The 22,928-nt window shown below is 45.1% G+C and overlaps 1 protein-coding gene across 1 annotated transcript in view; it reads right to left on the reverse strand.

Moving 5' to 3' along the window:
• The window catches only part of MORC4 (MORC family CW-type zinc finger 4), a gene marked incomplete at its 5' end in the record, with an annotated part of 57,119 nt that extends 45,621 nt beyond the window's left edge, over window positions 1–11,498 (reverse strand). Inside the window, 4 exons of the mRNA XM_082646876.1 lie at window positions 4,540–4,612; window positions 4,732–5,294; window positions 11,096–11,246; window positions 11,361–11,498. Coding sequence (XP_082503002.1) covers window positions 4,540–4,612; window positions 4,732–5,294; window positions 11,096–11,246; window positions 11,361–11,498 — 925 coding nt within the window. The remainder of the gene's footprint in view (window positions 1–4,539; window positions 4,613–4,731; window positions 5,295–11,095; window positions 11,247–11,360) is intronic.
• Window positions 11,499–22,928: the final 11,430 nt, after the last annotated feature.

The following is a 22,928-nucleotide window of genomic DNA, read 5'->3' on the forward strand; positions in this document are numbered from 1 at the left end:
GCGATAGTGGCTTTATCAGAAATACAGTGTTTTACTTTGTAATAAGAGGCAGCAGGTTTTTTTTTCTTTAACTGACAGAAGGATTCAGCATTGTGAAGCTGCCTACATTGTTCCAAGAAACTACTTGGCAAGCAGGCCCTGAATTGTTTTAGAACCTATCAATCACTCCTACTGGAAGAAAGCCAAGGCCATTGAGACTGATATCTTTAACTTGTCAACCAACAGGACATCATTTCTACTTTGGAAACTTTGGACATAGAGGAATTTTTTTCTAACACTCAATGAACATTCACAATTCAAACATATAATACATATCAATTCCAATTCTGCATTTATAAAACTGTACATTCAATGAACCAGCTTGCAGGCCTCTCACCAAAAAATCACTTTTATTTTTTCCCTTTTTACTGTAAATTTCACCCAAACTTTACTAGGTACTTTTTTACAGAAACATACCAAAGAGTTTTAATACAGGCATTTCAGGAGTTACAAGGTAACGGCCAGGAGCAGCTAGACCTTTTATCTCCTTGGCTGGAAGCGGGTGGAGTATGGGGGTGGCGTGCCAGAGGCCAGGGTCAGCTGAAGCAGCAGGGAAAGAGAGATCAGCAGACAGGCCAGCAGCAGTAAGCACAGCTTTGCACTTACTTTCAGTTTTAAGTGGCCTTTCACTTGGCCTCAACAAATGAAATTGTAATAATAACAGATTGGCCTCAATAAATGAACTTATAATAATAAGGCACCAATCCGGTGGCTGGCTTCAATCTTACCTCTTTTAACCTTCCAAAAATTTATCAACACGTAGCATATGCTATCAAATCCTAGGGAATCTATCTTCTCCCATGGCCCAGCCCATCTAGCCTGTGAACAGGTAGGGCAGTGAGAGAACCCCTATTCCTCTCCCTTGGCCCACCACTTAGGTGAGAGGGTAACAGGGAAGACCCAAATCTGACTACATGTTGGATCTGTTTCTTTTACTTTAACCTTTGCTTTCCACTGCTTTTGTTCACTAAAAGGATACTGTCTATACACAATGGGCTGCCTGGGGAATCCTGCCTCTCTGCCTGAATGTTAAACCAAAGTGCCTTTGTTCAGGGAAGCATCCTGACCCAGTCCACCTGTGGATGGCTGCAAGAAAGAAGAAATTAACACATCCCTTGCCCGAGACTGGCCATTCTAGAGGATATTTGCAAAACCTATGGCCTTTTCACCTTACCTCCTCATCTCCTCCCCCCTTCTGTTCTATAAAAGATACTGGCATCCAAACCCTGATAAGATGGTTCTTTTGACACCCTAGTCTACCATCTTCTCGGTCGGCCGGCTTTCCGAATAAAGTCATATTCCTTGTCTCAACACCTCGTCTCCTGATTCACTGGCCTGTTGTGCGGCGAGCAGAGTGAGCTTGGACTTGGTAACAAGAGCTACACTACCAGGTCCTGGGATGTCTTTATTCCCTAACCTGGCCCACACAACCTCATGTGCTACCAGATCCCAGTAGTCTTATCTCTCGTAACCTGGCCCATGCTACCCTCAGTGGGAGAACTCTAACTTCCCTCACCCACCACTTAGGCAAGAGCATGAGAAACCAGACCCCAGGGACTCTATCTTATCCCCTAACCATCTGACCCCTGATCTTCTAAAAGAGCATTGTAACTGAAGCTTCATAGCTCATCATAACCCAGGAAGCAATGAGAAAGTGTCCCATGACAGAATCCTTGGAGAGACAAGATGGCGAGTGGGAGATGGCTTTGACGCAGCGCTTCCTCCCATGCCCTCCTGTTGCAGCGGAATAGCCTATGAGGATCCTGTAAGGTTGTCAGGGCCAAGCTGCAGCCCTACAGACATCCTGCAAGTATCTAAAACTGTTCTTGTCTAAAATTAAAGTCATCATCTTCTGATACAAGGCTATTCTTCTTCCTCTGTTTTCCCTCCCTCTCTCTCTCTCTCTCTCTCTCTCTCTCTCTCTCTCTCTCTCTCTCTCACACACACACACACACACACACACACACACACACACACACAGTGTCAGCATTCAAATGACCACAAGTTTGAAATTTCAGTCATTTTTTTGTGTTCCCTCTCTCTTACCCTATACATCCTTAGGCTCTCTTACACCTTGCTATTGAATATTACTATTCCCATTGACACTTTCTTAGTTTACAGAGTTTATTCCCTCTCATCTGGATTATTTCGATAACCTCCTACCTCGTCTTTCAAAGCCACGTCTCTCTTTTCTCCAATTCATCTTATACAACGCTGCAAGATTAACTTTCCTGAAGCACAGCTCTGATCATGACATTCCCTTGCTCAGAAAACTTCAGATTAAAAGCTCAAATACCCAAGCCTCCCAGTCACATTTCGGTCCCAGCCCACCTTCCTAACTTCATTCCCCGCTTGGTACTTGGAGTAAAAATGTCTGTGTTTGAGTCCTGGGTCTGCCACTTACTAAACACACAATCTTGGAAAAGTCAATTAAATTCTCTGAGCCTCTGTATTCTTATCTGCAGGATGATAATAATGATGATGATGCCGTCTACCCCAAAAGGTATAGTTAAAAATGTATTTATGAAAGCTCTATGTAAACTCTCTAAGGATCTATAGCTTTGACTATTCATGAACTCCATGCTCCAATTAAACTCAACTACTCAGTATTCTTCATGCCTTTGTTCATGCAGTTGTTCCTTTTGCCTGGAATGCCCTCCCCTCCCCACACCCATATCCACATGTCCCAATCCTTCAAATCTCAGCTCAAATGTCACCTCTTCTCCAAAGCCTTTCCTAAACCTCCTCTTCCTGGTAAGCTGGAAGTCATCCCTCCTTCCTCTGAACTCCCACAGCATCCAATGTGTCTATCTTTGCTGATATATCACTTTCTATCTTGCAGTTATACAAAGAATAAACCTTCTGTACATGTTTTGTCTCCCCTACTAGAAGATGAACCTATGTTGTATTCATTTTTGTACCCACCACAGTGGCCTTGCCCACAGTGAGTGCTCAATAAATATTTATCGAATGAATGGTTCACCAGAAAATTAATGCATAAGTGGAGGAGAAAACTATGAAGGAAAACCTAAAATGAAAGCTTCGGATTACCTGTTAACACTTTGCTCTCCCTTTTCCCTATTATTAATATGACCACAAATAGTTGTGATTTGGTTTTAAAATCTCTGTGTTTGTATGTATGTGTGCAGGGATGTGTGCGTATGTATTGATATATAATACACGTGTATACTTGCACTTATACGGGTCAGCTTAGGCTAGAATTAGGTTAAGTTAATACTTAAGGCAAAAATCATATATATTCAAAATTACAAATGGAACACTTTTTAAATCACCCATAAAGTTCAGTACACAGTACAGCATAAGTGCATATGGTTTTGCACAGTGCCACTGTGAGGGAACAACACATTTCTGTCTCTCATTTCCCACTAAGCAAATTGTTACTTTTTCCTCTTTTTTTCTTTTTTGTAAGTTGCATGCACTTATATCGCATTCCACTATGAGTTTCCCTCAAGGCATGGTGCAAAACCTTAAAAATATAGTCCCTGTTCTCCAGGATTCAAAACGTGCCAATGTCACTTTTCCCCTTTCACCTTCTAATGAACATACATATTGTGAGCATTCTGTGTTATGGTCAAACTAATCATCAAAGCTCCCCATCACCCTTCCAAATAACTCTCCTGACCATCTCCTCCTGCTGCCCACTGACTTCTCGCCCAAGGCAATCCACACTGCATGGTCACAGCGATTGCTTAAGTTGTAACTGGGGCTCATCTGGGGAGCTTTGAAACCATTTTCAAGATTTTGTTCTGTGCTATCTTGCCCCATAAACATCTCTCCCTAATTTCAGCTTTTGAAACATTTGCAATGTGCTGCATTTTGTCCAGGAATGTTTTTCTTCTTTGCTTTCCACACAGTATTTAGCACACTGCTGCAAAAGCTGGTGTACTTGGCTTCAAGGGATCAACTGAAAACGCTTTAAAAGCAAACATCGGTGGAGCGAGAGGTTAAGTGCTCAGTATTCATTCCAGCGGTGTGAGGGCGCTCGTGGACCGCGGACCCAGCCCTCCGCAGTCGCAGGGAGCCAAATGCACTCGTGTCATCTCCTAAGAGATGTCCCATCATTCCCAGACTCTCTGGTCCCAAAAGTTAAATAACTCCGTCTTCCAGACCTTTCTTCATGCCCCTTTGCTAGCTTGGCGTCCTCCGTCTGTCGCCGGCCCCCGTGGAGCCCAGCTGCCTCAGGGCCCGATATTTTTATGCATCTCCTTTTGATTATTAACTACGCTATCCTAAAGTGCCCGGAACATCACGAGCCAGAGAGAAAAACCACACTGGAGTCCTAACTCTTAGGACACACCTTGTTTCTTCAGCTTAATCCGCGGAACCTCGTCCCTGGCGACGGAGCCGGGGCGGGTCCCGACGCCCCCACCCCAACCCCCGCCCGCCCCGCGCGGCTCCGCACATTCCTCTCGCGTCCGCGGCACCACGTTGGCACCGCTGCCTCGGGCGATCGCGGCCAGGCCCGCCCTCGCCACTCACCTAGCAGCTCCGCGATGGCACTGAAGGGTCGCGTGTGGCTGCTGGAGTTGCTCTGTAGGTAGCGGGGGCTCATCTGGGGGCGAGAGAAGGTCCAGTCCCGCGTGAGGCCTCGGCCCGCCGGGCCCTCCCCGCGCGCCCCCCGCAGCCCCAGGACCCGCGCGCGCGTCCGCCCCCCTCGGGCCCCCGACCTACCGTACTCAGGCGGATCCCAAAGGCCTGCGGGCCGCCGCCCGGCCGGGCCAGCGCGCTGCCCGGCGCGCCAGGGCCCGCGGGGGCCCCTCGGTACAGGAGCATTTTTTTGGCCGCCACGATACTCGTTCGCCGCCGCCGGACTCCTCGCCCGGCCGTCCCGGACTGGCCCTCGCTCGCTCCCGCTCGCAGCTGGCGGCGGCCGTCCGGGACTGGCCCTCGCTCGCTCCCACCCGCAGCTGGCGGAGGCGGGGCGCGCTCCAGCCACCTGTCCGGGACGGGAGGGGTGAGGCCGGCAGCGCCGCGCGGTGGCCCCGCCCTGTCAGCACCTCTCCCGACCCGCGACTGCTGGGCCGGCCGCGGGGCCGTACAGAAATATGGCGACCTCCTGACAGCCGCTCCTTGATCCCCGCCCCTAATTAATTCTTGGCGTTTGCCATAGGCCAGGCCGCCGAGCGGGAAAGCGCGGGGGGAGGGGGCGGACGCGTGGGGAGGGGCGGGAATGAGGCGAGGGGAGGGAGAGGGTGCAGGGATTTCTGGAACAGAGTCCCAGTTCGGCGGTATGACTAACGGGCAGGATAAGACAAGTCTTACAAGTTCTAAAGACTATAGTTTTGCTATCTGGGGAGATAGCAAGCTCGCGTGATGGGCAAGCATTCGGACTATTTTGCCTCAAATGCCTCCAGAAACAGCCAGAACTTTCCAGAAGGCAATTGGCAAATCCACTTCAAAGCTTTGCAAGCGCGCAGGGAGGCTGTTTATAAAGGAGAAATTGGAATGCACTTAAATACCCCAAAGTAGGGAATGGGTTAGGTTATGCAGTTTCCATAAAATGGAATACTATGCAGTTCTTAAAGGCCGTATTTGTGGATGAAAATTTATTCATGTGGAAAGTATTCATGAGGGAATTAAGGAAACAGGAGGTCACCACATATTGTGTAATGTGATACCTTTTTTATTGGAAAAACAAGTACATTTATACATACATATGTGGACACACACACACCCACACACACACCCTACAATGAGAAACACCTGAAATGATATATTTCAAGATGATATCTCCAGGTCTGGAATTATGAATATTTTCCCTTTTTTTTTCTTGTTTGTATTTTCTAGTTTTTGTACTATTAAACATACACTTTGATTACAGAGAAGAGATTTTTATTTATTTTTTAAATATAATGTTCCCTGGTACAGATGAACCATTATTTGACCATTCCTTTGTGATATTTCATATTGTTTTCCATTTATTTATTTTTGGCCAATGAAAAAAGTGCTGCCTCAGACATCCTCATGTACAGATCATGAATTTCTGGTGCAATTATTTCTACAGAATATTGTTGTGTCTAATAGCATGTGTGTGATTTACTCTTAACGAATACTGTAAGATGGAGGCAACTTGCCCTCCCAGAAGCAGTTAGCGATTTTGCCACATTCATAGCACCACATAGCTTTGATCTTTCAACTTTCTGTCAATCTTTTGAATAAAAAATACTATCTCGGGCTTCCCTGGTGGCGCAGTGGTTGAGAGCCCGCCTGCCGATGCAGGGGACATGGGTTCGTGCCCCGGTCCGGGAAGATCCCACATGCTGCGGAGCGGCTGGGCCCGTGAGCCATGGCTGCTGAGCCTGCGCGTCCAGAGCCTGTGCTCCACAACGGGAGAGGCCACAGCAGTGAGAGGCCCGTGTACCGCAAAAAATAAATAAATAAATAAATATAAAAAAATACTATCTCCTTATTGTTCTAATTTGCATTTCCCTTTCAGTGTAGTTGAATATCTTCTCAAATGTTTATTGTATATTTATACCCTTTGAGCATTATTTCCCCCATTGGGTCCTTTGAATTTGTCTTTTTTTTTTTTTTGGCGTCTTAAATTTTTTTTAAATACCCAAAAGTACAAAGAATGATAAAATGAATTCCCAGGTACTTATTACTCAAATTCAAAAACTGAATCACTTTGCTGTACACCTGAAACTAACACAACATTGTAAATCAACTATATTTCAATTAAAAAATTTTAAAAAACTATCAGGGCTTTTCTATATCTGCTTTATATATTCTTTTATTTTTTTATTTCTGTATTTTAGAGCAAATTTCAAACAGCATGTCATTTTACCCTATATACTTCATTGTCCTCTAAAAATATGGACATTTCTAAGATATACAGCCACAATGCCACTTTTGCACTAAACAAAATTCATAACAGTTCTTTGATGTTCTCTAATACCCAGCCATAGTCTGATTTCCTCAATTATCTCAAAAAATGTCTTTTTACATTTGGTTTGTTTAAATCTAGATCCAAACAAGAGGCACACATTGTACCTGGTTATGTGTCTTAAATCTACTTTAATCTAAAACAGTCTCCCCTCTTTTTTTTCCTTCATTCTATTGAGTTGTTGAAGAAATCAAGTCCCTTGTACTGTTGAATGTCCTACATAATCATTTGTCTGTTTACTTATTTTTGTTGTTACTTAGGTTGCTCCTCTCATTAGAGGAATAAAGTTGACATAACTATAAACCAGAAGTTGGCTCTAAAGCCTTCAGTAGATTCCAGTACAAAGTTTTTTAAAACAGGAATGCTCAGAGATGGTGTTATGTACTTCCTATTGCAACACATCAGAAAGTACAGACTGTCTAACAGTCAGTGGTGTTCAGATTGATGAGTGGGTTCAAGCAGAGGCAGCTTGAACGGTCCATTATAAAGTTTCCCATCGATCTTTTACTTTGTAGTTTCATCAATTGATGTTCATTGCCTGAAAAAAATATTTTATTAGGGCTGCAAAACAATGATAAACTAATCTCATCATTTCTTGTAATTTATTAACTGTATCCCTCTGTACAGAATTTCTCCTCATCAACCATGGCTATTTGGTTACTCTGAAATACAGTTCACATAGGAAGGGCAGGATAAATGCTTAATTCTTTACTTTTAATTAACAATTCTTTTTTTTTATTTTTTATTTTTTTTTATTTTTTTATTTTTGCGGTACGCGGGCCTCTCGCTGTTGTGGTCTCTCCCGTCGCGGAGCACAGGCTCCGGACGCGCAGGCTCAGCGGCCATGGCTCACGGGCCCAGCCGCTCCACGGCATGTGGGATCTTCCCGTACCGGGGCACAAACCCGTGTCCCCTGCATCGGCAGGCGGACTCTCAACCACTGCGCCACCAGGGAAGCCCTAATTGACAATTCTTAAAGAGTTGGTGCCTGTGTTGGATACTGTGATGTGCCAGCCCATCTCCCATTTCAATAAAGGACTTTCTGCCTGAGGTGCAGAGAGCACTGTTGGAAAGCTGCCTCTGTTAGCCCCTTCAGGGATTGCCGCAGGTACAGAGAGTTGCCTCACTCAAGGTCACAAAGTTTTCTGGGGCAGCGCACAGCAGTGACTGACCAAAGAAAGGCTATAGAGGCTTGACCATCTCAGCTCAACTTGGGATAATTCGGAAGGGTCATTGTAACTCCAGATCTCTCTGTGGGGCTGGCAGAGGCTGCTGTTAGGCCTACAGCGCAGCTCAACTTTCCCCTCTGCTCAGGACTGCTCCTTCCACAGGTGTTATTCCAAAAGACATCTCTTAATAGGCTTCTTGCATGCTACATTCTGTCATAGAGTTGGCTTCCTGGGGAACTCAAATTACGACACTTGAAACTGGGTGTTACCCGGGAAAGTCAGCACTTAGCTGGGATTTGGGAGCTAGATCGTTCACTGCCCAGTTGGCAAGGAGGACCGCATCGCAGAGGGGTAGGTGGATCACAGATAGCCCCCTGCCACAAGGTGGCAGTCCTATTACTGTTAAGACTTTCACCGGGTGGTGAATTGGGTTGGTATACTGGTAGAAGGGGAACATATGATCTGGTGTGATATATCAAGTATTTGAGAAACAGGGTGAAAAAGTAGCTATAAGACCAATAGAATTTGGTGGTTATTGAGCTCCAAAGAAGATTAAATTCCCAATGGAGACAGGTTTGCTGTGCCAAAGTCAGGATGCTTCCTGGGAAAGCATAGGACCCTGACATACAGTTTGGGGACATCTAGATGGATGTCACCAAAATCTTGAATCCCCAGATTTCCCTGAACCCTCTGAGCCTGTAGAATTGGCCTGACTTCCCTACTAATAGTCTCCCCACCCCTTACTTGGAGATGATGCAGAGCTTCTCCACCACAAGACAAAATGTACCTTCACTTCCCCTCTTGGCCACTAGGCATATAACAAGGGTTAAGGCATAGCATGAACATGCTAGGCTTGATAAGGGAGGAAAGTAACTATGCCCCCAGGAGCTGCATGGCCTAGCCTGCATAGATCGGCAGGACCTAGAAAAGTACACATAACATTGGATTCTGAGATCGCTTGATCAAGGGAGCTAGACTATAAAGTTGGAAGAGGAGAGTTTATCAATGTAGGAACACTCCCCTGGAAAATAGGATTTAATACCCTGGCAAGGACCACAAGAGGTGGTGCAAACTCACTACTAGGACAGCTCCTAGAGGTATAGAAAACATGATGATCCACACTAAGTGAGGTCGAAATGCCAGCATTGCTATGGAAATAGTGGAATAAGGGATGAAAGGATTCAGAAGTGAGCATATTGGATGGACATACTGAAAAGGCTGCAAAACGCAAACAGAAAGGCACAGGATACACCATTTACCACGGCTCTGAGAAGCATGCGGCTGAGAGGGCTACCGGCACCACTAAGAAATTCAGTGGTGGTTCTCCTCTGTAGGTTCGGCCTGTCCAGAGGAGAGGCCATGACAGTAGGCTCACTATGGCAGTGGTCATTGTAGAGCTCTGAAAAGACAGAGACCCTATGGCTGAGTGTAACCATCAGAAGTCAGGTGGGTGCAATTATCATAATGAGTGCAAGGTCGGCAGAGAGGTTGGTGGAGAAGCCCAAGGAGCCTGAAGTGCAGTTATGGAAACCATAAATAGGATGTGGCATCCTAGGGGAAGGATAAATGAGCAGGGACAATAAGTGTCCATTCTGTGGCCTTCATCAAAAAATCTACAAACAATAAATGCTGGAGAGGGTGTGGAGAAAAGGGAACCCTCTTGCACTGCTGGTGGGAATGTGAATCGATACAGCCACTATGGAGAACAGTATGGAGGTTCCTTAAAAAACTACAGAGAGAACTACCATACGACCCAGCAATCCCACTACTGGGCATATACCCTGAGAAAACCATAATTCAAAAAGAATCAAAATGTACCAAATGTTCATTGGTACCAAAATGTTCCAAAATGTTCATTGCAGCTCTATTTACAGTAGCCCGGAGATGGAAACAACCTAAGTGTCCATTGACAGATGAATGGATAAAGAAGAGGTGGCACATATATACAAGGGAATATTACTCAGCCATAAAAAGAAACGAAATTGAGTTATTTGTAGTCAGGTGGATGGACCTAGAGTCTGTCATACAGAGTGAAGTAAGTCAGAAAGAGAAAAACAAATACTGTATGCTAATGCATATATATGGAATCTAAAAAAAAATGGTCATGAAGAACCTAGGGGCAGGACAGGAATAAAGATGCATACCTACTAGAGAATGGACTTGAGGACACAGGGAGGGGGAAGGGTAAGCTGGGACAAAGTGAGAGAGTGGCAAGGACATATACACACTACCAAATGTAAAACAGAGAGCTAGTGGGAAGCAGCCGCATAGCACAGGGAGATCAGCTCGGTGCTTTGTGACCACCTACAGGGGTGGGATAGGGAGGGTGGGAGGGAGGGAGATGCAAGAGGGAAGAGATATGGGGATATATGTATAGCTGATTCACTTTGTTATACAGCAGAAACTAACATACCATTGTAAGGCAATTATACTCCAATAAAGATGTTAAAAATAAATAAATAAATGTCCATTCTGGTGAGGTTTTAACCAGCACCCTTCTGTCCGGACGGAGCATCCGTAATCTTCCTTGCACAGTGACCCGCTGCCATTTCTCCCTCTCAGCTCAGCACAACGCTTGTGAAAGCCTTGTGTGGCCCTCACTCTTATTTGGCTCAAGTCTTGGAACTTCTAAAAATGCCCATTTCCTGGCCTTCCTTTAAGGCCTGTGGTCCATCTGTCTCGCTTGCTGGGGGGCATTGTGAACGCTGCACTGAGTATTGGCCTGTTTACTACTTGGGGGATTTGATATGTAAACAAAAGCTTTGTGTCTTCCCAAGTACTTGGCCTCCTGATTGTTAACTGGGGTCAGAGGCCTCCTCTCAGCCCCTCTCCAGCTCCGCAAGACAGAGGGGCGATCCGGAGGGGCCCAGGGAACTGTTGAAAGACCAGGGTTTGGTCTCCTTTGGGCCTCGCTGCCCCTGTACAGCGATAAGCAGAAGCAGCAAAGGAATCCGTACAGATTCCATCACTGTGGCTCCACCGGGCTGTAAACAGGCCATAATGCGAGGTTGCACATCCTTCACCGCCAAACAGGCTGCAGTGGCAGCCGACACATGGTGAGGGAGGACTCCAGTGAGCAGATCCTGCCGGTGGCCACAGCATAGGTGCCAGTTGTGAACCCCTGGGTCTTGCTGCAAAATGAAGAGCAGGAAATGCATTAGCAGGGTGTGGTGGGCCCTCTGAAAATCCCTAGCACGCCTCTCTGTGTCTTGGGGCAGAGCTTTAGTCCTCAAGGCCAGCCTCACCTGGTCCAGGGCCTTGGGTTCCAAGCCCTGAGCCACTGACGTGATCTCTTTTATTTCAGCCTGGTCCAGGCTGACTTCCCCTAGCCACTGTCCCAGGCAAGTGGAGGAGCCTGGAGGGGCCAGGAAGGCACCTCGCATTTCCTCCTGGCGGATGAACCTGTAACAGCTCTAACTGTTCGACGCACGCATGTACTCATTACCGTGCAGGGCACTCCTGGCACATGAGGGGCATTTCTCCTAGCACCCTTTGACCCAGTCTCTAAGGTCACTTGTCCCAAATCCCTGCATGGATGTTATAGAGAGAGAGAGCCTAAGAGGAATTCCAGCTCCAGGGCTCTGTGATTCCACCCCCTCTGCTCTTACCCCCAGGACTCCCCCTCACCGGCCTCTTAGGCTACACCCAATTTAGCATCCCACCCCTGCTACAATGTTTGCAGCAGCTCCTCATTGACTACGATAAAGTACAAATTCCTTGGGTGACTTTCAAGGCCCTTCACAATCTAGTCCTGACCTATCCCTTCAGCCTCCATCCTCATTGCTTACTCTCCATGACAGATATTTTGTTTCTATCATGATTTCCCTGAAAACACTCTCCCTCCTTCCTCTGCTCTTTCAATAAGGATGCATTCGTGAGCAGAGTATAGCGGAAAGGGCTTTGGAGCCAGACCTCAACTCAGGTCCCGCTCTTATCAGCTGTGTGACCTTAGGCAGGTCACTCAAGCTCTTTGAGGCTCAGTTTCTTCATCTGGAGAAATGAAGACTTTTTTTTTTTGATGTCTTTTCCCATTTGTTTGTTGTGAGAAGCAAATGAGGTAACATATGTAAAGGGCCTACTGCAAAGCCTCTTCCCTTTGTTGAAAGAGCTGAACGTAAATAACATCATCCAATGATTAGTTTCAAATATATTTAGAATGAGTAAATGCTGTATATAATTTGGTGCTTTTCTCACTAATCCTTAACAAAAATCTAGTCACTCAGAATTTTTAGTCTGGTGCCAAGTAAATACCCAGTCTCTGCTCAGGCTGCTCCTGGTCTGCATCTTTCTCAGCAGCCTCTCTGCCTCAGTCATAAGAACACAGAAGCCTTTTTATTCTCTTGGCCAAGAGGCATCAGTCAGCATCACCTGGGAACTTGCTGGAAACTCACATTCTCAGCCACCACCACCCTAGACCTAACATTCAGAAGCTCTGCGGGTGGGCCCCGCAATCTGGCTTTTCCCAAGCACCCCTGCCCCAGGAGACTGATGCACGCTCAGTTTGAGAACCACGCCTGCTCTGCAGCCTGGGGCTCATCTGAGGCCACGTTCCCTCGGGCTTATCAGTGCTACAGATCCATCTGCCACCCAGAAAGAGGGAGGCATGACTTGGCAGGAGTTAGAGGACTCCAAAAGAGACCAGGCCTTTGACAGGAGGTCCCGGGCGTAACCTGTGCTCTTTGGCCACTGTAGGCTCCCCAGGAGCGGGTTGCTGAGCTCTGCCCGCTGAGCTAGAATCTCCTCCAGGGCACACGGGGCAGTGCCTGCCACTGGGCAAGTCTTCCCAGGACCAGAGACTCGTGACCTTTAAGCCTACTCAGCATAGCCCCTAAAGCAGTGGTGGTTCTCAAAGTGTGGTCCCCAGACCAACAGCATTAGTACCACCTGGGGACATGTTAGCATGGAAATTCTCAGGCCCTGCCCCAGACCAATAGGTGATTTTGATTCAGGTTCAAGTTTGAGAACCACTGGCCTACACTTTGCAAACGCAAACTAGTTTAACTTCATTTGCTTTTTCAGCTGCCCCATTCTCTCTACTTCTTTCTTCCTTACTACATGGAAGATAAAAAGGGAGACAAATACATATTGATAGAGAGGGTATACAAAACCCTGTTTCCTAATTAGAAGGAATTCCCTTTCCACTTTACTCTTTGAATTTACCTGTTCTGACCAGTCGTATCAAATAGGACCCATGGGTGGTCTAACTCGATTTACATTTAGTACTTATTTCTCCAATGGCTTGTTGCTAGTGGTAAAAGCTTTGGCACATGAAATAGAACATTCGGAATACAATATGAATAAGCATTTTTGAACAGAGATTTAGTTTCATTGCAGCCACTGGCATGATGTGCTTTACAGCTTTAATTTCAGTTCCAGTTGTGAAGACTTGAGAAAGGCAAACAGATTTCAGAAAATAAATAAATAAAATAAAGGGCAGAGGTGGGAGAGATATACGCTCCAACTGTCATATCAATTAGAGATCTAAATAGATCTAGAGAGCTAAATTAGGCAATTTTATAGCCAGGGGAACAGGGAAACACAGTGCTGGAGCATAATTAAACTGTGGAGCCCTCACCGTGGAAGGAGGGGGCTGGAGGACAGCAGGGTTGACTGAGGGCCTGGATAGGAGAGACCAGGGACGGGAAGGGGCTCTGAGGGAGAAGCCCAGAGGGCAAATTAGGGCCAAGGGCTCAGACCTACGGGCAAGTGGCACAGAGGACTAAAGGACTTCCCTTCCCACAGTGATGGCTCCACAGAGTTCTTGCTGGGAGAGGAATCGGCACTCCCCCACTGTACCTGCCAGTCCGAGGGAGGCGGCAGGAGCAAAGTGCTAAATGGGCCTCCTGATCTCCCTCCCAGTGCCCCCAGGACTGCCCCCCACCAGGTCTGTGCAGCTCCATCCCTTTTCCCAGTTATGGGGAGCGTGGCCGCTTTCCTCCAGCTCAATGCCAGGCATAAGCCCTTCCTACAGAAAGGCACTCTCCTTTCTGGGCTTCGTTGGCTTTTAAGTGAAATCTTTCTCCTCCTTTCTCTTCCCAGGGTCTTATCAGAGGCCTGAGCGGACCTGCCCCAGGACTGGTACCTCGGTCAGCACAGAGCACACGTGTGCTCTGTGACTGTGATTTCCATGATTTCCATTTTCCCATCGTGACAAACCTGGGCCTCACGCCTCCTGGCTCCGACCTGACAAGAATCGCAGAGCATCCCAGGGGGAAGGAGAGGGCAGCTGCAGCTACCTGGAGGGGCAGGAAGGGGGCACCTATGGGGGGGGCCGGCTCTCCAGACCAGGCAGGAGTGTGCCGTTAGCACTCGAAGCTGGCTCTCCCTGGAGAGCTCACGGTGCCAGCTGGCCAGCGTGCCAGTTGGTCAGCTGTGAGTCAGGGAGATGTGGTCCCTGGGTATGTGGGGTTCAGAGGGCAGAAGGCACTTGTCTAACCTATGGGCGAAGGACTAGATGAGTAGCTTGTTAGCTCACCCAGGTGGGGCTAGTCCCAGGTGTGTGTGTATGTGTTGCGGATGGGAGGTACTTAAATGGTATGATACACAGGGTTATATGCATTTGTCAAAGTCATCAAATGGTACACTTAAGATTTGTACATTTCGCTGTATGAAAATGTTACCTAAAACAGGAACTGTAAACAGTGATCTCTAATGCTATGCATGCTGAATTTTTCCAGCAGATGTGTCCTGATGTTTGCAGCTTACGTTGAAATGCATCCAAAAATTAAATGGCTTGATACATGGATAGAAGAACGGATAAATATGCAACAAAGAAAATATAATAAAATGTAAAATTTAGAATCTAGCTGGTGTCTACGTGAGTGTTAACTGTATCATACTTTAAACTTTTTGTAAGTTTGAAATATTTTCCATAATGGAACAGTGGGAAAAATAATGTTGTATTTGGCATGGAAGTGTGGAAGTTACTGTCATTCTTAATGATCCAAGCATGCAGAGGTGTTAGACTCTGTCACAGCTATATATATATATATTTTTTTTTTCTGTATGCGGGCCTCTCACTGTCGTGGTCTCTCCCGTTGCGGAGCACAGGTTCCGGACGCGCAGGCTCAGCGGCCATGGCTCACGGGCCCAGCCACTCCGTGTCACAGCTATATTTAATTCACCGATCTGACCCTTAGGGAAAAAGAGATAGATCTTGGAAAATGACAGGCTATTGTAAATTCAACCAAGTAGTGGTCCTAACCTCTGCCACTGTGCTAGATGTAGGATATTTGCTAAAGCAGATTAGCACAGGCTCAGTCACATGGTATGCTGCCATTAATTTTCTGAATGTGTTCTTTTCTACACTATTCAGAAAAGAGGATCAAAAAATGCTCAGATTCACATGGGACAGACCACAATGTACATCTGTGATTTTGTTACAGGGCTACGTTGACTCTCTTGCCCTTTGTCGTAATATAGTCCGAAGGGATCTGGATACCCCACAGAACATCACACTGATGCATAAAGAAATCACGTTAATCAGTCTGGATGAGCAAAAAGTGGCTTGCATATTGGTGGCCTTGGTGATAGACAGTCACAACACGGGAGGTAAATGCTATGATGATTCAGGGGCTTGTCACATCAATACATTTCTTAGGTGTCCACTAAGGTTAGGGGCACACTGAGTAATCCCATCCAAGGTAAAGGACAAATTATGACACTTTGTACCTTTCACCACAAAGAAGAAAAGTGTACTATCTGCTTGGCCTCTTCAGGTTCTGGAGGCAGTATATTTCTCACTTAGGAATACTGCTCTGCCACATATGCTGGATGATGTGAAGACTGGCAACTTTGAGTGGAGGTCAAAGCAGGAAGTGCTCTGGAGCAGTCTACACCAGAGTGCAAGCAGCCCTTTTACTTGGCCCTGTGACCAGAGTACCCTATGGTATTAAAGGTCGTAATGGTGGGAAAAGCTGCCATGTGGGATTGATGGCAAATCTCATGGGATAATCACAGTGCAGACTCCTGGAGTTTTGGAGAAAGGCCATGCCATCTTCAGAGAATTATATGCCTTTGAAAAACAACTCCCAGTGTGCTGCTGGGTCCTGGTAGGAACAGAGCAAGCTGATCATGGGACACCAGGAGAGTATGTGGCCACAGCTGCTCATCATGAGCTGGGTTCTGTCTGACCCACCAAATCCTGAGGGCAAATGGGCCTAACAGGAAGCTCTTATAAGGAAGTGATAACTCCAGCACAAGCAGGACCGGAGGAGTCAAGTAGCTATATCAGCAGGTGGCCCAGACTCCCATGTCATCCACCACTATTTCACTAGCATCTCTTCCTACGCTCACACTTATGGCATATGGGAATATCCCTCGTGACCAGCTGACAAAAAAGGAAAAAGCCTGAACTTGGTTCATGGGTGGATTGCTATGGCGTGTGGGTGTAAGCTGAAAATGAATGACGGCCACACTGCAGCCCCACCCATGATAGCTTTGAAAGAAGTTGTTGAGGAATAACTCTGAAGGGCCATTCTAGTTGAGACTATCTTTGGGCCTGCAACACAGCTCTACTCGCTCTGCTCACTCCTGCTTCCTTCTTTTCCCTTCCATAGGTGTTGATCCAAAGGTTAATTAATATGCTGCTTACTAACACCATCTCAGAGTCCACTTTCTACTACAACAGTGCCCTTCTTTTCAAACTTCTTTACTTCTCAGTTTGTAAGGCCTCTTCGTATATTAGGAATATTAACTCTCTGTTACATGTGTTGCAGATATTTCCTCCTAGTCTGTCTTTTGCCTTTTAACTTTGCTTACAGTGTCTGTTGCAAAACAAATAATTTAGTTTCATTTTGTAACTGAATCTGTTAATCTGTCCCTACACCTACCAAAAGATAATGACTTTGATGTATAGCTATTAACCTGAAAGGGTAACCATGGTGTATTGTTAAGAGCTAAAAGCAAGTTGCAGAATAATATATAGAGCAGCATTTATCAAACTCTTCTGATTATAGAACTCATTAAACTTCTTTGAAAGCTCACATTCAATAAGCTTAGGGTGGGGCCCAGGAATCTGTATTTTAAAGACAAACAAAGCGAGTCTATGTTTGGATTCATTTTTTTTTTTAATTTTTTGAGACTATATTTTTTAGAGCGGTTTTAACTTCACAGAAAATTGAGAAGAAGGTAAAAACTTTTCTCATATACTGCCTTCTTCCCACATATGCACAATCTCCCCCATTGTCAACATCCCCACCAGGGTGGTGCATTTGTTATAGTTGATGAACCTATGTTGATACGTCATCATCATCCAAAGTCCATGGTTTACATTAGGGTTCACTCTTGGTTCTGTACTCTCACACGTAACCATCTTTGCAGTATATCATACAGAGTACTTTCCCTGCCTTAAAGATTCATTTGGATGTAAAGTATCACTCCATGTTTGTAAAGAAAATAAGGGGAGAAGTAAGTCTCTATTTGTGTGTGTGTACATACTATATAAGCATAGAGAAAAGTGCATAAGGATACACCTCAGATTAATGTCGTTTTTCCAAGTGGAAGGAACTAGAAAAAATAAGGAAATTATGTCTTTATATACTTTTTTATTCTTATTGCAATGGGTATTAACTAATTATAACGTTTTAAGAAATCCAGTACATATTAAAGCCATTTCAAATTGCCTTGTTATCTTTTGAGAGAATACTGTGAAGAAGAAAAAGAAGCACTCAGAAGAGTTGTCTTAATTCTTAGCTAAGCGTTCTCTGCACGCTCCACCACAATATCAGGAATTTCCCTTCTGTTAAGGCAGCTAAACCTGGCCAGTAGTGGATGAGGTTTACACCTAGGTGACCATGAAATGGTTAACAGAGTTTCTATGTTGTTAAAATTTTGGTTCACACCAAAAATAGTTTATACAGGTTGTGTAACAGCTGCTGTTGCAATTATGTCTAATGGAAGGTTTTGATTCACACCAAAAACACTTACATGTGTTTTGAGTGGCTAAAACTTCTGGTTTCCAAGGAACTAACTACACAAGTCTCCCCCCTAGGGACTCTGAAATCATCCTTCTTACTTTTGCCTGGTTCACTGCCTTGGAAACATTCAAAACAGATTGCTGATCTGCTTCTAGGCACTGAGATTTTGAGACTTGCTTGTCCCTTTTATTCAGAAAAAATGTTTTTCTGATTATACAAGTGATTACATGCTCACTGTAGAAAATTTGAAAAAGACAGAAAAGTATAAAAAGAAACAAGAATCACTCATAACCCTACCATCCAGAGGCAACCACTGTTAATCTTTTGGCATATTACCTTCCAATTTTGTTTCCGTGAATTTTTCATGTATTTGAGCCCATCCTGGGCATATAATTTCATATACTGCTTTTATCATGTAATGTGATAAAATAAGCAATTTCCAACAAACCATACTTTTACAAGATTCCATTTATATAGATGTGTTCTGATCTACTTTACTATTCCCCTTTTATTCAACATTTAAGTTGTTTTAATTATTTTGCTATCTTAAGTAACATTGAAGCTTTTACCTTTAGGTATGTCTGAATTTGAAACCATTGCCCATTTCTGATGCTGATGAAGGTGTTGCCTAACTGCTATGCTCCAGTAAGGTACTTAGAACTTTTCACCTTGTAATCATCACAGAGACTTCCAGGATATCTTAAGCCCATCAGCTGAGAGGCAGCTCTCCTGAAAATAGGGGACAAGGAAATAAATGAAATCATAGTTCCAATGACAGAAAGGAGAAATGTGTTATCTTAAAACCCAAATATACTGGAATTCCCTAACAGTGACAACAGTGGTATCCTTGGTATTCAGCCACAACTCCTATGTATTTCTGCATTGTGTTTTGTTCTTATCTGAAGTGTTCAGTCAAAAACAACAACAACAAACTTTTCCAGTCTGTTTGTTCAGGCAAAACCCTTTCAAAGGGAGGAGGGCCAAAAGACACCTTGTCCAGTTGAGCCGTGTGTTTCTAGCTAAGCTAATGCCATAAATGAGATTTTGCTAGGGCTTCCCTGGTGGCGTAGTGGTTGGGAATCCGCCTGCCGATGCAGGGGACACAGGTTCGTGCCCCGGTCCGGGAGGGTCCCCCGTGAGCCATGGCCGCTGAGCCTGTTCGTCCGGAGCCTGTGCTCCGCAACGGGAGAGGCCACAACAGTGAGATGCCCGTGTACGGCAAAAAAAAAAAAAAAAAAAAAAAAAAAAAAAAGAGATTTTGCTATAACAGTTTTTAAAAAATCATGCTGGCAATTTAATTAGGACTAAAGACCCATGAGGTTTGGAAGGACATAGATTTTCTCATTCTAATTTCACACCTCTTCAAGCTCTTCTCAAAAATAAGACTATAGTTGCTTTAAAATACTGCAGAAAAAGAAGTTTGGCTGTGTGAAAAAATAGATGAAACAGGATTAGTGAAATGTTGATAATTCTTGAAACTAGATGACAGGTATGGGTTATATTATTCTCTCTGTTCTTGGGTATGTTTGAAAATTTCCATAATAAAGGAGAGAAGACAGAGAGAGAGATACAGAAAGAGAGAAATGGCGAGATAGAGAATATTAAAAGACATCTAATAATTAAAAGTAAAAATCAAAAAGAAAAACCATAAGACTCCTATGCAAAAGATAACATTAATCTTGTTTAATTTGGAATTTTCTCATCTGTAACTCACTTTCTACAATAGCTAGGAAACGACATAAGCAGTTTGAAGGGGGCACATTTTGAGTATGTAGATTCTCACCTATAATAATTTAGCTATTTGTGATAAACAGGAATCCTTTTGGTCCCTATATAATTGATGAATTGATATTGCATTGGCTCAGAAAGTGTACTTTGATTAATTACTACTGCCTTTCACACCTTGCAGAAGGGAAAGGTAGGTGAATGTGACTGACTTCATTTTTCAAAGGCCAACTAGCCTCACTATCATCTGCTGAACACACAAAGCAGATGTTCCAAAAGCATGGACAAAGCATGGCCTTTGAGTTGTCTGTGACACGTGGCCTCCTTTCGATGCTGGCTCCCTTAGTAGAACCAGTTATTCTACCCAGTTTGTCCAAGTATCTATCCCAGCATCCGGCATCTGACGTCATGATATATCCCCCTCTCTCTATATATATATATCCCTCTTTTTCTTCCCCTCTAGAATGCCAGCTATTTCGAAGTCAAGACTGTGTCTTATTCAGTTTTTGTTTTCACAGTACCTGGTACAGTCTCTGGAAATGGGTAGGGAGCATAAATGTATGCTAAATAAACAAAGGAATAAATATACAAAACGACTGGAACGGAGGGAGGATTAGGATCTAGCTTATACATATTAGTTGTTACAATCTTCAGAAAGTTCCTTAACCTATATGAGTCTCAGCTGCAAAATGAGAATGACAATGCCAAGCTTTCGTACTTCACAGTGTTATTGCTAGACTCAAAATCAACTTAAAGGGCTTCGCTGGTGGCGCAGCGGTTGAGAGTCTGCCTGCCGATGCAGGGGACACGGGTTTGTGCCCCGGTTTGGGAAGATCCCACATGCCAAGCTGGATCCTGTGACTTTCTGACATGCCCCCCGTTTTAAAGTTCTTTCTTACGTTTGGGCATAAGATGTTCCAGCCTTGCCTCTTTTTTCATTACTACTAATAAGAGCTTCATCGTTCCACACTTATTTTCCCTTTAGATCCATTCTAGAGTTATTTTCAACTCTTCTTCTTCCCATTGTTTTCCTGGGTCCTCAAACCCACTATATTTTTTTGCTTAGTCTTTCAGACTTTATCATTTATTAGATTCTAATTCACACACTTACCACATCAGGGCTACACTAAAAAAGAAGTGCCGGGCTTCCCTGGTGGCGCAGTGGTTGAGAGTCCGCCTGCCGGCGCAGGGGACACGGGTTCGTGCCCCGGTCTGGGAAGATCCCACATGCCGCGGAGCAGCTGGGCCCGTGAGCCATGGCCACTGAGCCTGTGCGTCCGGAGACTGTGCTCCGCAACGGGAGAGGCCATAACAGTGAGAGGCCTGCGTACCGCAAAAAAAAAAAAAAAAAAAAAAATCAACTTAAAGTAGTGCATATGAAAATGTTTTAGAAACCAAAAGGAGGGAAGGCCACCTGTGTTGTGTTAAGGAGAGAGGCTGTATAGCATGGTGTTTATGGCTGCTATCATTGGGTTACTGTGAGAATAAAACAAGGTGATATAGGTAAAATACTTGGCAAGGTACCTGGGACAAAGTAACCTTTCCAGAAATGGAAACAGGGAAGATGAAAAGGTCCATGTAGTGAGGGTGGTAGAACTATATGGGAGCTGGCAAAATGGACCAGATGTCCTTTAAAATGACCACTTGACCTCTCTGATGCTAAGGAGAGCAATTTAGAATCCTCTAATGTCTCAATAACATCAAACCCTCACACAATCTCTGTGGCTAGCTGGTGCCCTCACTGGGTCTGACAGTGGCCCCTCCAGGTGTGCATATGTATGTATATATGTTTGTGTGTGTGTATCTGTATATATATGTGTATTTTTAGGAATGTATGTGTGCTGGGCCTGAGGACAGCGCCAAATGAAGCGCACGTCTCTGTGTTTGCCTGTGTGTGTATTTGTGTGTGTGTGCCCCTGTATGTGTCTATGTAAACATGTGCTATGCATGTGTGCTAGTATTTGTGTATATGTTTGTATGGTGTGTATTTGTATATGTCAATGTGTATATTTGTGTATGTATGTGTATCTTGATCAGAGCTGGTCACCTCGGCTGATCTGAGTGGAAGGGTGACGAGGGGCTGCAGGACCTGCGGATCCCGGGCTGGATTAGGCTGCAGCCCTGTCAGCGGGGCTGCGGAGTGGGTGGTGAAGCACTGGCGTGGAGGCTGGGGGAGGATTCTCAGCGTGGCAGGCAGGCCTAGCTGAGGCAGTGCTGAGCGCGAGGCAGAAGCCGAGGAGCAGAACATTTGGAGGTCAGGAGCTGCGGATAGAAAAAGGGGAAGTCACAGGCTGGTGAGAGCCTTTTGTGCAGGAACAGGTCTTGTCCTGGGACCTTCCACTGATGGACATGGGGGAGAAGGGGAGAAACAGCAGAGTGCCCAGGGCCCAGAGGGGTCAAGAGTCACATCTGCAGCACTTTCCAATGTCTACAGAGCTCTCACAGAATAGCACCCTGGGAATTGGAACCTAATGCTAATGAAACTGGATATGACACTGAGGGCTCAAACCACATTTCACTTCAGTGGGATGCTGAGCAGAGGTGCAAAGTCACCCTCTCTGGAAAACAACTTCAACCTGAGGATAATTGTAGCTCCAAGAGCTATACATTCGAAGAGCCCAATTAGCCCTTTTCCTCAGTTCATCTGTGGATGATTTCACTGTTTCACTTTATTTCAGAGACCTGAAAACCTTATTTAAAAGCTGAAAACATTATTGAACTTCCAAGTCAGAGATTTTCTGCCTGCCTCATTTTAGATTATATATGACACCCAAGAGAAAAAGTAGCAAAGAACTCAAGGAACATTAAGTTCCAACTTTAGTTGGAAGGTGAGGAAAGTTGTTGGTGATAAGGGGCCCTTTATAAAAAGATATTTTTTTTTGCGAAACATGGACTTCTCACTGTTGTGGCCTCTCCTGTTGCGGAGCACAGGCTCCGGATGCACAGGCTCAGTGGCCATGGCTTACGGGCCCAGCCCGGACCGGGGCACGAACCCGCATCCCCTGCAGCGGCAGGCAGACTCTCAACCACTGCGCCACCAGGGAAGCCCCAGTACTGTGTAAATTTGGACAAGACACTAAATCTCTCTTGGACAGAATTTTCTCATTTGTAAAATGAAGGAATTGTATTAGATGATCTTTAAGAGTCCTTCAAGCTCTTTTTAGGGAAGCC

This window comes from Grampus griseus (assembly GCF_964374135.1).
Source record: "Grampus griseus genome assembly, chromosome: X".
In the NCBI taxonomy this organism is placed as follows: Eukaryota; Metazoa; Chordata; class Mammalia; order Artiodactyla; family Delphinidae; genus Grampus; species Grampus griseus.